Source organism: Carcharodon carcharias, chromosome 13 (genome assembly GCF_017639515.1).
Source record: "Carcharodon carcharias isolate sCarCar2 chromosome 13, sCarCar2.pri, whole genome shotgun sequence".
In the NCBI taxonomy this organism is placed as follows: Eukaryota; Metazoa; Chordata; class Chondrichthyes; order Lamniformes; family Lamnidae; genus Carcharodon; species Carcharodon carcharias.
Window position 1 is genome coordinate 106,195,926 of NC_054479.1, and position 17,834 is coordinate 106,213,759.

General features: G+C 41.2%; 1 protein-coding gene across 2 annotated transcripts in view; it reads left to right on the forward strand.

Annotated features, from left to right (window-relative positions):
- The first annotated feature begins 329 nt into the window (after positions 1-329).
- ndufa9a (NADH:ubiquinone oxidoreductase subunit A9a) overlaps positions 330-17,834 on the forward strand; it is a 30,404-nt gene continuing 12,899 nt past the window's right edge. Inside the window, exons 1-6 of one of the 2 annotated variants that reach the window (XM_041203440.1) lie at positions 330-468; positions 5,758-5,928; positions 9,182-9,279; positions 11,766-11,857; positions 13,182-13,323; positions 13,422-13,524. In XM_041203440.1, the coding sequence (XP_041059374.1) occupies positions 417-468; positions 5,758-5,928; positions 9,182-9,279; positions 11,766-11,857; positions 13,182-13,323; positions 13,422-13,524 (658 nt within the window). In that variant the 5' untranslated portion in view covers positions 330-416. The remainder of the gene's footprint in view (positions 469-5,757; positions 5,929-9,181; positions 9,280-11,765; positions 11,858-13,181; positions 13,324-13,421; positions 13,525-17,834) is intronic. The other variant, XM_041203441.1, reaches the window with a different exon arrangement.

Here is a 17,834-nt window from a genome sequence, read left to right on the forward strand (position 1 = left end):
TGCACTGACCCTATTGGATAATGGGGTTCATGCAGTCTGAAGATTTAAATGGACTTGAAACGTTTACTTTTTTTTTCTCTACACAGATACTGTTAGACCTGCTGAGTTTTTTCCGCATTTTCTGTTTTTGTTTCAGATTTCCAGCATCTGGAGTATTCTGCTTTTATCTTGGAGTTTATGGTCCGTTGATCCTATTGGAAATGGAATTTATGGTGCATTGATCCTATTGGACAGCGGGATGTATGATGCACTGACCCTATTGGACAGTGGTGTTTATGGTGCATTGATCTTATTGGACAGCAAGATTTACTGTGCATTGACGCTATTGGTGTATATTGACTCCTCCCCCTGAAGCTCACAGTTGACATCGTGGAGCCTCGTTCGGTGATTGGGTGTTTGGTGTCAGCTGATGCAAGATGGCGGCGGTGTTAAGTGTTGGGGTACGGGCCCGTGTCCTCCCAATGTCAGGTCAGTCCTGGTCTCCGGTCTCACTCGGGCCCGGCTTTATTTCAAAACAAAAACAGAATTACCTGGAAAAACTGACAGAACTGTCGAAGGGTCATGAGGACTCGAAACGTCAACTCTTTTCTTCTCCGCCGATGCTGCCAGACCTGCTGAGTTTTTCCAGGTAATTCTGTTTTTGTTTTGGATTTCCAGCATCCGCAGTTTTTTTGTTTTTTTCCCGGCTTTATTTCGCTGGATTTGGTTCCCGCCTGATATCAGAGCCAAACCCGAAACTGTATCTCATCCGGGGTCGATTTCCCCCGCTCCCTGGACTCTGGGTGCTCTCGCCTATATATGCACACGGTGTTTATGTTAACTAAAAGTCTAGGCCTTTTAACGAGCATACAACTTTTTTATTTAAAAGATCAAAGAGAAAATGAGTTTAAAAGGTTAGCGAAATATGGTAGTGATGCAAATCATCTATTTCTGGTGTGATTTTGTAGCACAGTTCCTTCTGTTTTAGAACATTTTGGGTTTGAGCCCTAATTAAGGACCTGAAGGAATTATAAATCAACTGTCACTCCGGGCTTTAGGCTGATGTGCAGATTCCCATTTTGCAACAATTTTTTCTTATATGTTGACCAGCAATTTTCTCTAAACCTGCACCACCAAAGACATTCATCTCATTCTGTTTGTGAGATCTTGCTATGTGTAAAATGGCTTACACACATTCATTGTTTGTAAAGCACTTTGAGATGCTTCTTAGACAGGTTCTAAGGTAGATACAGAAGTCTTTCCTCGTGGTACTGTGCTGTCAACATAATCAATATTAACACTGATTTTGGCAACTTTTAATAGGATTGAAGTGGTGAGGCACAGAGGGAACGGGATAACGATGTTGACTAAAATGATCATGCAGTCTGCAATTGAGCTGTTCCATATAGAGGATACTGCCATGAGACCAGCAAAAGCAGCCAAATAAATTGGTGAACATGTGCAAATTACTAAAATAAAAACAAAAAAACTGCGGATGCTGGAAATCCAAAACAAAAACAGAATTACCTGGAAAAACTCAGCAGGTCTGGCAGCATCGGCGGAGAAGAAAAGAGTTGACGTTTCGAGTCGAAGGGTCATGAGGACTCGAAACGTCAACTCTTTTCTTCTCCGCCGATGCTGCCAGACCTGCTGAGTTTTTCCAGGTAATTCTGTTTTTGATGTGCAAATTACTGTCTAATGAAAAGAATATTTTGGGCTCAGATAATTGTGTATTTGCCACGGTTTTGTATATTTGAGGAAATGCTTGATGACAATCTGGGGGTAGTGGCCTATGAAGTAGAACGAATGCACTAGGGGAACTTTTTTTTTCCTCATAAGTGGTAGAGAGAATTTTTTTTATTATTCATTCATGGGATGTGGCTGGCTAAGCCAGCATTTATTGCCTATCCCTAATTACCCTTGAGAAAGAAGTGGTGAGCTGCCTTCTTGAACTGCTGCAGTCCATGTGGTGTAGGTACACCCACAGTGCTGTCAGGGAGAGAGTTCTAGGATTTTGACCCAGCGACAGTGGAGGAACGGCGATATATTTCCAAGTCAAGATGGTGCGTGGTTTGGAGGGGAACTTCCAGGTGGTGGTGTTCCTATCTGTCTGCTGCCCTTGTCGTTCTAGATCATAGTGGTCATGGGCTGGGAAGATGCTATCTAAGGAGACTCAGTGAGTTTCTGCAGTGCATCTTGTAGATGGTACACACTGCTGCCACTGTGCATCAGTGTTTGTGGATGGGGCGCCAATCCAGTGGGCTGCTTTGTCTTGGATGGTGTCAAGTTTCTTGAGTGTTGTTGGAACTGCCCTCATCCAGGCAAGTGGAGAGTATTCCATCGCACTCCTCACTTGTGCCTTGTAGATTGTGGATAGCCTTTGGGAAGTCAGGAGGTGAGTTACTTGCTGCAGGAATCCTAGCCTCTGACCTGCTCTTGTATTTATATGGCTAGTCCAGTTCAGTTTCTGGTCAATGGTAACCCCCAAGGTGTTAATAGTGGGGGATGTAGCGATGGTAATGCCAATTGAATGTCAAGGGAAGATGGTTAGATTGTATCTACTTGTGTGGCATGAATGTTACTTGGCACTTGTCCAGGTCTTGCTGCATTTGGACATGGACTGCTTCAGTATCTGAGGAGTCATGAATGGTGCTGAACATTGTGCAATGATCAATGACACACCCCCCCCCTTCTGACCTTATGATGGAATGAAGGTCATTGATGAAGCAGCTGAAGCAGGTTGGGCTGGGTTGGATTTGTCCTGCTTTTTGTGTACAGGACATACCTGGGCAATTTTCCACATTGCCAGGTAGATGCCAGTGTTGTAGCTGTACTGGGACAGCTTGGCTAGGGACAGGGCAAGTCCTGGAGCACAAGTCTTCAGTATTATTGCTGGAATGTTGTCAGGGCCCATTGCCTTTGCAATGAGCCCTGACAGCATTCTGTTCTAGGCCCAACCATCTTCAGCATCTTCATCAATTAACTTCCTTCCATCATGAGGTCAGAAGTGGGGAGCTTGCTGATGATTGCAAAATGTTCAGCACCATTCGCGACTCCTCAGATAGTGAAACAGGCCATGTCCAAATGCAGCAAGACCTGGACAATACCCAGGCTTGGGCTGACAAGTAGCAAGTAACACTCGAGCCACACTAGTGTCAGGTAATGACCATCTCCAACAAGAGAGAATCCAGCCATTGCCCCTTGATGTTCAATGACATTACCATCACTAAATCCCCCACTATCAACATCCTGGGGGTTACTATTGACCAGAAACTGAACTGGACTAGCCATATAAATATTGTGACTACAAGCGCAGGTCAGAAGCTAAGAATCGTGCGACGTGTAACTCGCCTCCTGGCTCCCCAAAGCCTGTCCACGATCTACAAGGCACAAGTCAGGAATGTGATGGAATACTCCCCACTTGCCTGGATGAGGGCAGCTCCTACACAACTGAAGAAGCTGGACACCATCCAGGATAAAGCAGTCTGCTTGATTGGCACCACATCAACAAATGTTCACTCCCTTCACCACCGATCCACAGGAGCAGCAGTGTGTACCATCTACATGATGCACTGCAGGGATTCACCAATGCTCTTTAGACAGCACCTTTCAAACCCATGACCACTACCACCTAGAAGGACAAGGGCAGCAGATAGATGGGAACACCACCACCTGGAAATTCCCCTCCAAGTCACTTACCATCCCGACTTGGAAATATATCACCGTTCCTTAACTGTTGCTGGATCACTATCTTGGAACTCCCTTCCTAACAGCACTGTGGATGTACCTACACCACATGGGCTCCAGTGGTTCAAGAAGGCAGCTCACCACCACCTTCTCAAGGGCATCTAGCGATGGGCAATAGATGCTGGCCCAGCCAGCGAAGCCTACATCCCATGAATGCAAAAAAAAATTCATTGCCTTCAGCCATTTCTTCATATCACGTGGAGTGAATCCAGTTGGCAGAAGACTGACATCTATGGTGCTGGGGACCTCCAGAGGAAGCTGAGATGGATCATCCACTCGGCACTTCTGGCTGAAGATTGTTGCGAATGCCTCAGTCTTATCTTTTGCACTGATGTGCTGTGTTCCCCATCATTGAGGATGGGGATATTTGTGAAGCCTCCTCCTCCAGTGGGTTGTTTAATTGTCCATCACCATTCACAACTGGATGTGGCAAGACTGCAGAGCTTAGATTTGATCCATTGGTTGTGGGATCGCTTAGTTCTATCCATCACTTGCTGCTTATGCTGTTTGGCATGCAAATAGTCCTGTCTTGTAGCTTCACTAGGTTGACGCCTCATTTTCAGGTATGCCTTGTGCTGCTCCTGGCATGGCCCTCCTGTATTCTCCATTGAACCAGGGTTGATTCCCCTGGCTTGGTAGTAATGGTAGAGTGGGGGATATGCTGGGTCATGAGGTTACAGATTGTGGTTAAGTACAAGTCTGCTGCTGCTAATGGCCCACAGTGCCTCGTGGTTGCCCAGTCTTGATTCAGTAGATCTGTTCGAAATCTATCCCATTTAACACTGGTAGTGCCACACAACACTATAGAGGGTATCCTCAATGTGAAGATGGGACTTCGTCTCCACAAGAACTGTGTGGTTGTCACTCTTACCTATACTGTCATAGAAAGATGCAGCTGTGGCAGGCAGGTTGGTGAGGATGAGGTCAAATATGTTTTCCCTCATGTTGGTGTTCTCACCACCTGCCGCAGACCCAGTATAGCAGCTGTGTCCTTTAGGACTCAGCCAGCTTGGTCTGTAATGGTGCTACTGAGCCACTCTTGGTGATGGAAATTGAAGTCCCCCATCCACAGTACATTTTGCACCCATGCCACCTCCAGTGCTTCCTCCAAGTGGTGTTCAACATAGAGGAGTACTGATTCATCAGTTGAGGGGAGTGTCAGAGATGGGACAAAGATGCTCGAGTCTGAACAATAGATGAGGGTGTTTCACCAACTCTATGAAAAATTGCCAGATCAGATATGATGCAAATAAATCAAGTAAATATGGGAGATTGTGGATTTCTGCTAAGTGTTCTATTGAAAGCTCACTGTCAGAGATAGAGGGAGATATTTAGGAAAGAAAAGAGCAATCAGAGAAGGATCATGCAATGATTAGAAACCAGAGTTAATGAAAATGCATTAGGAAGTCAGGTTAGCAACTTTTGTTGACCCAGTTAATGAATCAGACCTGTTAAAATCAGTACATGAATTAATTGCATTGAGATTTGGATTGTTATCCAGTTGCATTCTGAAATGTTTCAAGTTGTCCCAAAGTTTCATTATCTTTCAAGAAAATATAGTGTTAGAATTCCTTTTTCCTCTTGAATCAAGCTGATACAGTGATATCTTTAGTTCTTTAACATTATTCCAGTAGTTTCCTTCATTTTACAAGGCTACTAATTTCATTTGGATGAGAACTGAGTAACTGCATCTGATGGGAAATATTGCTTGGTGGATGTATTATATATAATTTGATGTGAACTCAATGTTGTGGCCTTTATGAAAGTTGAACTGCTATCCAATGTGACAGCTCAAAAATAAGTTTATACTATTTGTTCACCCTTATAAAATATTTTTAAGAATGTTTACTATACTGTAATTTTATTTTTTTCATCAGATGCAGGTAGCAACGGTTTTGCTAATCCTTATATAAAACGATTTTCCATTTGAATATGTAAAATTGGCATGTAGACAATATTTCTTATCGTATGCAACAGGTAATAATTCATCTTTATATGTCGATAACCTTCACTACTTGTGTTGTCTTTCAGGGTCTGTTTCACCTGGTTTGGCCTCGGCCGTGTCCATTTTGATTCAGAAAAGGAAGGTTCACCATTCTCTCATTCCTAGAGGTAAAGGTGGACGTTCATCTTTTAGTGGGATTGTGGCTACAGTTTTTGGAGCATCTGGATTTGTTGGCCGATATGTGGTAAACAGGCTCGGTAAGATTCAATACATATATCAATATTGACTTACAATAGGGATTGTGAATATATTTTTCTAAACTAGTTTTTACTTCAGTTTCTTAAGCTTTTGTGAAATAAAATACTGTTTTCAAACGGTATATGGGTTCTGGTAATGAATGCTGCAATGCTAAGACTGCACAGTGAAATCAGTTTCACACAACAACATGAGAAAAGATTTACAAATAACTGAGTTGTGAGCAGGGCATGGAAAGTATCTTTTTTTTAGCATTTTATACAATTTAAGCCATGAAAGAACATTATTGAGATAAAGCTGCGGTGGGGAAAGGCCACTATAATGTAAGACACTCTGAATAAATGAATATTTCCCGTTTAAAACACCTCCAACTCCGTTGCATAACCTCAGAGGTGGGTGGTATAATCTTTCCTGTAACACCACCCTCACATATAATGATAAGCTGCAATCAATGCAGGAAGTTGGTGCATAAGCAGCGTGTGTCCTTACTGACTTAAGCTTCTGATTATTGAACTACTGAGATTGATTGACTGTACTTTAGCTTATTGTTCTCCACTCTACACATGTTGTAGGTTTTATTTGATTGCAGCCTTTGAACTCCTTGGCATTTGTCGTGTTTTGGGATTATTGATCATCCTTCAGTTAAAGATTTTTAGGGTTATGTTATATTTATGGATTATGTTTTAAACACTGAGTTCACAGAAGTCTTTTTAAAAGAACCTACGGACATTGAATGGATGTGTATTGAAGCCAGATAGGCTGGTGTTTGGAATTCACAATTAATACATTGAGGATTCGTTGGCTCATCGTAGGATCATTAGTCAGGATGGCCTCCATGCACATTTAAGAACAGTTGAAAGTCACTATCTTACAAAGCAAGGTGGGAGGAGAGGTAACTCCTTTTATTAATGGGGCTACAGGAGAAGGGAGAAAATAGGTGTCTCAGCTCCTTCCTACTGGAAACATACAAAAGAACATGCATGCAGGTTTAAAATAAGAGTATAGCGAATGACTGTCCTTTGCCCACAGCTGAAAGCAAAAAATGCAGATCATTTTTTTTCTGTTAATAATCTGTAAACAAGGTGGCGCTTGGAAAATATCAATTTAGCTCATGAAAGGATAGGTCACATGGTTTCTTATTCCCTGCTTCTATGTTTTCAAGCAGAGAAGTGAGTGAAATAAGTGGACTTTGCTTTAACTGTATCTCTGTATGTTGACATGTGGAAGTTGTCTGTTTTGTCAAATCTGGAGCTTGGATGATAGTTCAAACATCCAAGACCAAGATATAACACCACTTCCTCTCAGTATTGGGCATTATGTTGGTCTTTATCTCCCTGTGATTGTGTATGTTTTGTAAAGGCCCAGTGCCACTTTTTTGTGATAATTCTTTTGAAAAAGTCTAGTTCTTTGTGGCCAGTAACTATTGTTGTGTACATCTTATTAGGCTTGGCAAAAACGATCCCTTTTCCCTGCAGAATCACAAATCTTGGCAGTTTTCTGTTTGAATTCAAACAAATTTACTTTTATTGTGCTTATATATTTGAGAGGCATTCACAGTAAAATCTAGAGATGAAATGCTACTTTTCCAAGCCCCTCTATGGCCGTTGGCAAAATTTATTGCTGCCCACAGTCAGAATCTCTGCCTTCTGTTTACAACTAGTAGCCATGCTTACTGATATGAAAGCAATTATTCTAGGTCACTTTCAATATTCAGATAAAGTGGTGAAGGAATTTGTTTAATAAATTAATAGAATTGTTTGCAAATGCTGGCTTTATAATCCTCTGCACAAGTCATAATTAGAATGCTTTTCTTTATCACACCACAACCAATACTCCTGCATTAGAAAGTGTGTGAGAAAAGGGCTGGTCCCAGGGTAAAGGGGGTATGAGGAAAGACTAAAGAAGTTCTGGAGGTTAGATGATTAAGCAGTGAATGCCATGGAAGAATAATAAATGGCATAGGTTAGTGAAACCCAGATTATTGCTTCATAATATACCAAGAAAGTAAGCAAAGGAAATTAACCAGGCGTAAATTTTAAAGTTTACTCATTCTTAATGATCTACCAAGCAATGTAACTGTAGAGCTTGTAGAAAATATAGACATCATGATGACTAAAGGGCTGGGCTTCATGGAAGAGGCATTGGGAGAGTTTATATAATAGAAGGATGCCAGTGTTCTAGAACGATTAACTATGATGGCAATGTTAGGGTAATAGAGAGATGCTTCCGTGACCTGAAAGACCTTAACCCGATTATTGAATGTAATAAAAGAAAGTAATAATAACTAGTCATTTTTTGAAAAGATCATATTTCTCTGGTGCCTAAGTTCACAAGTTAGAAGAACCTTAGATTTGCAGATTTAGCAGCTGATTTTGTGAATGATTTTAGAATTCTCCTTAACATATTAAATTAAAGGTGAGTCTTTGCATTGTCTGCAGCAAGTGTTACACAGATGGCACTGTGATAGATGATTGTGATGCTATGTTTCACATCATACCTGCTAAGTGATAGTTGTGATGGGGTTTTAAGTTTGCATGTAGTCCCAAATTGACTATCATGTAGGTTATCACCAATACAACTACAAATTTCTTTGAATTGACCGGTATTTATATATTTAATCTTGCAGTACAGTAGTTGATCCAACACATTCTAAATCCCTGGCCCCTTGCTTTTCAACTTATTGGCACAATAGTATTCCTTGTTGTCCTTGTATTACCACCCATCCCTCCTCCAAAAACTAGACTTGGTTTTGACTTCACTAGTGCGATACCACAAATGATCAACTAGTAAACATGAAACCTGTAAACTTTCCAGAAGACTTTTGGGCAGGTGGAAGGAGAATTGAAATTTCCCATTTAAAATTATTACTGTTCCTGATGCCATATTAAATCCATCCCATACAGGTGGGCCAAAAATTGAGCCTTTATAGCTTTTTTATAGTTTTCAGTTACACGCTGTTTTGGGTGAACAGACATTCTGCATCAGTTCTTCGGTTTGGAAACGGCTAAAAACAATGATGAGATGGGTTTTTGGAGGTGCCAGAGTTCTAGATGACCAAAAACATTTTACTAGAAGTAGCACATTGCAAGTTATTAGGGAATATTCAAAAACCAAATAGTAAATGATTCTTATAATGTTTGTTTGAAGAAATCCTGTTGCAGATATTCATATGCTCTTTTCAGTGTACGCAATACCAAGAAGGCTGCATTTTAATGTAAAAGTTTTGTTTAATACAGAAATCCTTCTCGTTTTTAGGGCGGATTGGCTCTCAGGTAGTGATCCCATATCGCTGTGATGCATATGACGTTAATCATCTCAAACCCATGGGTGATCTGGGACAGCTGACCTTTCTAGTGAGTCTCAAAAACTCTTGCAAGAAAATTTGAAATGTTTAACTGATACTTTTGAAAACTCATGAAAGATATGATTGTGATATTGACACAAGTTTATAGTGCAGTTTCTCTTTGTGCTGAATTACCAGATTCGAATGAACTTGTAAAGGGTACGCAACTGTCTGACACATCCCTGTACAGTTGGAGGGAAAATTACTGAGTTACACTGGGAGAAGTGGAAATGCGTGAATGGGTCAACCACCCTCTCAACTGACGGAAGCAGCTTTCAATCAAATTTTCTGTAATTTATCCATCTATTGGGGCAGTGTTTTGGATTCAAATTACTTTGCATCCTATTGAGAGCCACAGGCAAGATAACATTTTAAACATAACATAGCCAGGGTTAATGTATATTAGAGTGATATTGAACTGAGGAGTCATAAATTGGTCCTGTTGTGAAAACAGGCTTGAATGGATGGAACCATTTGTTCCAGTCCTACTCCGGCCCCCTCGCACAACTCTTTCTCCGGTACACCAATGACTGCTTCGGTGCTGCTTCATGCTCTCGTTTGGACCTGGAAAATTTTATTAATTTTGCTTCCAATTTCCACTCCTCCATCATTTTCACATGGTTCATCTCTGACACTTCCCTTCCCTTCCTTGACCTCTCTGTTTCAATTTCTGGTGATAGACTGTCCATCAATATTCATTACAAGCCTTCTGACTCCCACAGCTACCTCGACTACAGCTCCTCACACCCCACTACCTGTAAGGACGCAATCCCATTCTCTCAGTTCCTTCGCCTCCATCGCATCTGTTCTCATGATGCCACTTTCAAAAACAGTTCCTCTGACATGTCTTCTTTTTTCCTTAACCGAGGTTTTCCACTCACGGTGGTTGACAGGGCCCTCTACTGCATCCGGCCCATCTCCCGCGCATCTGCCCTCACACCTTCCTCTCCCTCCCAGAACCTTGATAGGGTCCCCCACTTATCACCCTACCAGCCTCTGCATTCAAAGGATCATCCTCCGCCATTTCTGCCAACTCCAGCGTGATGCCACCACCAAACACATCTTCCCTTCACCCCCCTGTTGGCATTCCGCAGGGATCGTTCCCTCCGGGACACCCTGGTCCACTCCTCCATCACCCCCTACACCTCAACCCCTTCCCATGGCACCTTCCCATGCAACCACAGAAGGTGCAGCATCTGCCCCTTTACTTCCCCCCTCCTCACTGTCCAAGGGCCCAAACACTCCTTTCAAGTGAAGCAGCGCTTCACTTGCACTTCTCTCAATTTAGTCTATTGCATTCGCTGCTCCCAATGCATTGGAGAGACCAAACACAGACTGGGTGACCGCTTTGTTGAACACCTTTGGCCTGTCCGCAAGCATGACCCAGACCTCCCTGTTGCTTGCCATTTCAACACACCACCCTGCTCTCATGCCCACATCCTTGGCCGGCTGCAGTGTTCCAGTGAAGCTCATCTTCCGACTAGGCACTTTACAGCCTTCCGGACTGAATATTGAGTTCAACAACTTTAGATCATGAACTCTCTCCTCCATCCCCACCCCCTGTCTGATCCCCCTTTTTCCAATAAGTTATATATATATTTCTTTTCCCACCTATTTCCATTATTTTTAAATGTATTTCCATCCATTGTTTTATCTCTACCTTTTAGCCTATTTCGATCCCTTCCCCTCACCCCACCCCCACTAGGGCTATCTGTACCTTGCTCGTCCTGCTTTCTACCCTTAATGTCACCATGAACACATTCCTTAGATAATATCACCACCGACAACACCTCTTTGTCCTTTTTAGCTGTGACATCTTTTGGTTATCTCCACCTATCACTGGCCCTCTATCCAGCTCTAACTGTCCCACTCCCCCTTAAACCAGCTTATATTTTACCTCTTCTATTTTTACTTAGTTCTGATGAAGAGTCGTTCGGACTCGAAACGTTAACTGTGTTCCTCTCCGCAGATGCTGTCAGACCTGCTGAGTTTTTCCAGGTATTTTTATTTTTGTTTTGGATTTCCAGCATCCGCAGTTTTTTGCTTTTATCTTGAATGGATGGAAATGTATGCAATCCACATGGTGCAAATGTTCCAATCTGGGGAATTGGTTGAAATAACTGGCTACCATGTTGAACAGGAGCGTCCAAACTTTTATTTTTGTGGCTGAATGGGTGCATATTACTAAGCTTCAATGACCACATGTAAAGTTTAAATCCATATCCCCAATAATTTCTACATATCTCAAGCTGCTGATATTGACCAATCTGATTTAGCCACAAAGAGGCAGTAATACTAAAGTATCCACTTCCAAGCCTCCAGCCTCAAGAAATTCAAATAGGGCAAACCACCAGATACCAAAAGTAAACATATATATACTGAATTGCTTTGGCGTTGAAGGATGGCTTGCCAACTATAGGAGGTTGCATGTTGGACATTAATGTTACAAAGGCTGGCTGAATTTTTAATCTGTCCTCTAATATATTTGATTATCAGGATTGGAATCCTAGAGATAAAGCTTCCACCAGACGAGCTGTGGAACATTCCAGTGTTGTTATTAACCTTGTTGGACGGGAATGGGAAACAGGGTAAGCATCAGCTTAACAAAGGAAGAACAATAATTATTTGTTTTGCTATATAGAATTCAATGTTTTGAATGTAGATCAGCTGCCACACATTAGGATTTTTTTTTGTTGTTTCCGGGCTGAGGAACCTTTAGCTAATTGGGTGAAAGGCTCAGAATGAGGCCTACTTGGCTACTGTAAGAATGGGATTTGTATTACGGTTATCTGTCCTCTTTGAGGCACTGACTCAAACTAGACTGTAGTTTCACAGGAACACTTAAAACCTGCTAGAAATCACAGCAGCTTATACCTAACCTTGGATGATATTGCTCAACTCTGCACACACCAGTATTTAAACTGGGACCTTCAGGTCCATATTGAAATGAAAAATAAGGTCTTGCATTTGTATATCAACTTTCATGATCACAGGCACCGCAAAGTGCTTTACAGCCAATGCAGTCATTTGGCAATTATTGTACTGTTATAAGAAAAGCGGCAGCCAATTTACACATCGCGAGTTTCCACAAACAGCAGTGATAATGGCCAGATAATTTGTTGATTGAGGGAGAAATTTTGGCCTGAGTGCCCTTCAAAAGAATGCCATTGGATCTTTTATGCCCACTTGAGAGGCCCGACAGAGCATCGGTCCTGAAAGACATCATCTCTGGCAGTGCAGCACTCCCTCAGTACTACATTGGAATGTAAGTCTCGATTTTTGTGCTCGTCTTGAAGTGGGACTTGAACTCTCAACATTTTAACTCAGAGATTAGAGTGCTATCAACTGAATCACAGTTGACACACACCTCCTGAAATTGAGATATATATAATACACACTGCCGATTGGCCATCACCCATTTTACACCATCTCACAAAGACAAAATTACCAAAATTGTGCCCATAATTTCTCTGGATGCTGAGTTTCCAATCTCTAATGTTTAATTTCAGATACTACATTTAGAATAAAATACTAATAACCAATTTACCCATGAAGGCAGAAGACTTCCCCTTAAGAGCATTAACTACAAATATGGGGTCAGCTTCCCTGCAGATGCTGATGATGCCCAACTCTACTTCACCACACCCACCTTGACCCCTTCATGCCTTGTGTTGGTAGACTGCTTGTCAGGCCTTCAATCTTAAATGACCTAAATTGTCTCCAACATTGGAGCATATTGGACATCTTTCACCTCCACCACAAACTCTGTTTATATCCGCTCCTCCCCACAGATGAACATTACTCTCCATCTAGACATGGGAGTATTTGACATTGACTGCCAAAAATATTGCATTTTTCCAGAGTGTTTTCTTTGTTTTGTGATCAGTGGTTAAATCCTTTTCTTTTTATTAGGAACTTCAAGTTTGAGGATGTCCATGTCAAAATTCCACAGGATATTGCTCATGCATCCAGGGAAGCCGGAGTTGAAAAATTAATCCATGTTTCTCACTTGAATGCTCACATGAAGAGCATTTCAAAGCTTCTAAGAACAAAGGTAAGAACCTCCATGGGATCTCCAAAAGTTAAAAGCCCTATGTATTAGTAGGAAAGTGCACAGAGCAAAATGGAAATGTTCTGAATCTTTTCTGGCAGGCTGTTGGAGAAAAGGTTGTGAGAGAAGAATTCCCAGATTCCATTATCATCAAGCCATCTGAGATATTTGGAAGAGAAGACAAATTGCTAAATTATTTTGCAAGTAAGAACCTTTTTGTAAGCATATGGTGCTTTGAATGTTTATTCATGTGTTGAATTAGAAATATGTAGGCTGGTATTTTACTTGGAAGCAATAGACCCTTTTTCCTACAGAATCATAGAAATAAATATGTATGATCTGATTGTCATCCTGCAGCCATGTCTCTATAATGGCTAAGACTGGGACCTTAATATTCAAGGGCACATGACATTTAGGAAGGACAGGAAGCTAGGAAAAGGTTGTGGGATGTCTTTGTTAATTAAGGATGACATTGGTACCATAGAGAGTGATGATCTTGGTTCTGGAGATCAAGATGTAGAATCAGTTTGGGTAGAGGTGAGAAATAGTAAAGGTAAGAAGTCACGTGTACGGGTGGTTTATAGCCTCCCCCCCTAACAGTAGCCACGCTGTAGAATGGGGCATATAGGAAGAAATAATGAGGGCTTGTGAGAAAGGTATGATGAAAATCATGGGTGATTTTAACTTACAAATAGATTGGACAAATCAGATTGGCAAAGTTAGCCTGGATAATGAGTTCATAGTGTTTTTGGGACAGCTTCTTAGAGCAGTGCGTTTTAGTACTGAACAGAGAGCAGGCTACGTTAGACCTAGTAATGTACAATGAGACGGGATTAATTAATGACTTCGTAGTGAAGACATCCCTAGGTAGCAGTAATCATAATATGATTGAATTTCACATTCAGTTTGAAGGAAAGAGGTGTGGATCTAAGATTAGTGCTTTAAACTTAAGTAAGGGCAGTTATGAGGGCATGAAGACAGAGCTGGTTAAAGTGAACTGGGAAATTAGTTTAAGGGATAGGTCAGTAGAGATGCAGTGGCAGACATTTAAGGAGATATTTCCAAATGCTCAAAAGATACATTCCAGTGAGAGAGGAGCACTATTAAGAGAAGGACGCACCATCTACGCCTACCTAAGAAGTTAAAGATAGTATCAAATTGAAAGAAAAAGCATATAATTGCGCAAAGATGGCTGGCAGGTCAGAAGATTGGACAGAATATAAAGAACAGCAAAGAATGACTAAAGGATTAATAAGGAGGGAGATATTAGAGTATGAGAGAAAGCTAGCAAGAAGTGTAAAAACAGATAGTAAGAGTTTCTACAGGTATTTAAAAAGAAAAATAGTAAATAAAGTGAGCGTTGGCCCTATATAGAGTGAGAATGTGGAATTAATAATGGAAAACAAGGAAATGATGGATGAATTGAACAGATATTTTGCACCTGTCTTCACTGGAGAGAATTTAAATAACGTCCCAGAAATAATTGTGAATCAGGAGGTGCAAGGGAGGGAGGAACTGAAAACAGGGAAAGGGTACTGAGAAAATTATTAGAAATTAAAGCTGAAAGGTCCCCAGGCCCTGATGAACTTCATCCTAGGGTCTTAAAAGAAGAGGTTGCTGAGGTAGTAGGTGCATTGGTCTTAATTTTCCAATGTTCCCTAGATTCAGGAAAGATCCCATCAGATTCTAAAATAGTTAATGTGATTCCTCTATTCAAGAAAGGAGGGAGACAGAAAACAGAAACTATAAGCCATTTAGCTTAACATCTGTCTTGTGGAACTTGCTTGAATCTATTCTTAAGGAGGTCATGAAGGAGCACTTAGAAAATCTCAATGCAATCAGGTAGAGTCAACGTAGTTTTGTGAAAGGGAAATCATGTTTTACTAATTTATTGTAGTTATTTGAGGAAGTAACAAACAACATGGATGAAAGGGAACCTGTACTTAGATTTCCAGAAGGCATTTGACAAGGTGCCACATCAAAGGTTACTATACTAAATAAGAGCTCATAGTGTAAAGGGTAACATATTAGCACAGATAGAAGATTGGTTAGCTAACAGGAAACAGAGGGTAGGGATTAATGAGCCGTTTTCGGGTTGGCAAGATATGACAACTGTAGTGCCACAGGGATTAGTGTCTGGGCGTTAACTATTTACTATTTATATCAATGACTTGGATGAAGGGTCCAAATTTATGGTTGCTAAGTTTGCTGATGACACAAAGATAGGTAGGAGAGTAAGTTGTGAAGGGGACATCAGGAGCCTGCAAAGGGACACAGATCAGTTAAGTGAGTGGGCAAAAATTTGGTGGATGGAGTATAATGTGTGAAAATGTGAACTTGTCCACTTTGGCAGGTATTATTTAAATAGAGAGAAATTGCAGAACAGAGTTACAGAGGGATCTGCGTGTCCTGGTACATGAATCAGGAAAAGTTAGTATGTAGGTACAGTGAGTGATCAGGAAGGCAAATGGAATGTTTTCGCTTATTGCAAGGGGAATGGAATATAAAAGTAGGGATGTTTTGTTGCAAGTGTACAGGGTGTTGGTGAGACCACATCTAGAGAACTGTGTACAGTTTTGGCCTCCTTTATTTAGGAAAGGATATAAATGAGCTAGAAGCAGTTCAGAGGAGGTTCATCTGACTAGCTGGGATGGTGTGTGTGTGTGTGTGTGTGTGTGTGTGTGTGGGGTGGGGGGGGCGGGGTTGGGGGGGGGGGCGCGGTTGTTATCTTAGGAGGAAAGGTTGGGTCTGTTTCCATTGGAACTTAGATGAATAAGAGGTAATCTTATTGAAATGTATAAGACACTCGGGGGACTTAACAGGGTGGATGTTGAAAGGATGTTCCCCCTTGTGAGACATTCCAGAACTATGGAACACAGCTTAAAAAAAGGGGTCTCCCATTTAAGAAGGAAATGAGAAGAAATTTTTTTCTGGTCAGCGGATCATGAATCTTTGGAACATTCTTCCCCAGAGACCGATGGAGGCCGGGTTAATTAATATTTTTAAGGTAGTGGTAGAGAGATTTTTGACTAATGAGGGTGTCAAAGCTTATCAGGAGTAGACAGAATGTGGAGTTGAGGCTGCATTCAGATTAGCCCTGATCTTATTGGAATGATGGAGGTTGCTCAAGGGGTCGAGTGGCCGCCTCCTGCTCCTAATTTTTGTTTGTATGTAATCTCACACTCCAGCTTTTTCCTTCAAAATGTGCAGATTAGTTCCCTTCAAATAAATGTCCAATTGCCTTTTGAAAATTATTATGGAATCTGATTGTACCTTTCAAGTGGTGTGTTGCAGATCCTAACAATCCTTTGTATGAGGAAAAATTCTCCCCCTTCTGCCAATTTTTTAAAATCTATGACCTCTGGGTACATCCACATGCCAAAGGAAACAGTTTCTGCTTACTTTCTCTATAAAAGACCTCAGTTTTGAATATCTTCCTTAACCATCTCAGACAGCCACTAGGTTAACTTACCTTTTGTTACTGGCCTACGAATCCTACCATGGCAGCTAGGAATTTAAATTCAGTTTATTTAAAAAACCTGGAATAAAAAGCTAATATTGGTAATGGTGAATATGAAACTACGGGATTGTCATTAAAAAAAATCTTGTTCACTTACTTCTTTTAGGGAAATAAATCTGCTGTATTTGCCCAGTCTAAGCTATATATGACTCCAGACCCAGAACAGGGTGGATGACTCGTAACTGCCATCTGAAATGGCCTAACAAACCATTCAGTTGTATTCAAGAAGGTGGCTCACCACCGCTTACTTGCATTGTACTGTTTGAATTATACTCCTCCTCCATGTTTTTATGAAAGTGCATTACTTCACACTTAACTGTATTAAATGGCATCTGTGTCTGCTCATTTTGCCAGTCTCCATAGCCTCTTGAATTTTGTTGCTATCCTGTTCACTGTTTACTATATTGCCAAATGTTGTATCATCTGCAAACTTCAAAATTGTACTCACCACTTCCAAGTTATATATTATAAGAAACTCAATGGTCCTAATACTGACCCCACTATATGCTTCTGTCCAGTCAGAAAAACATCAGTTCACCATTATTCTCTGCTTCCTGTCCCTGGGCCAGTTACACACCCAAGTTAACGCTGTTCCTTTGATACTGTGCTTCTATTTCAGTGTTTTGTAAAACCAATGCACCAACTTTCTCTCACTAGTCACTTCTTTTAAGACCCTATGATGAAGTCCATCAGGGCCAAGGGACTTGTCAGTCTACAGCTCTAAAAATTTGCTCAGCACGATTTCCCTGGTGATTGTAATTTTCTTGAGTTTTCCCCCTTCCATTTCCTGATTTACAGCTATTCCTGAGATGTTACTTGTATCATGCTTTTTGAAAGTCCATATATACATCTACTTCACCACCTTCAACCTTCTATTATTTCATCAGAGAACTCAAATCAGGAGAAGGAGCAGGCCACTTGGCCCCTCAGGCCTGCTCCACCATTTGATAAGATCATGACTGATCTGATTGTAACCTCAACTCCATGTTCCCAC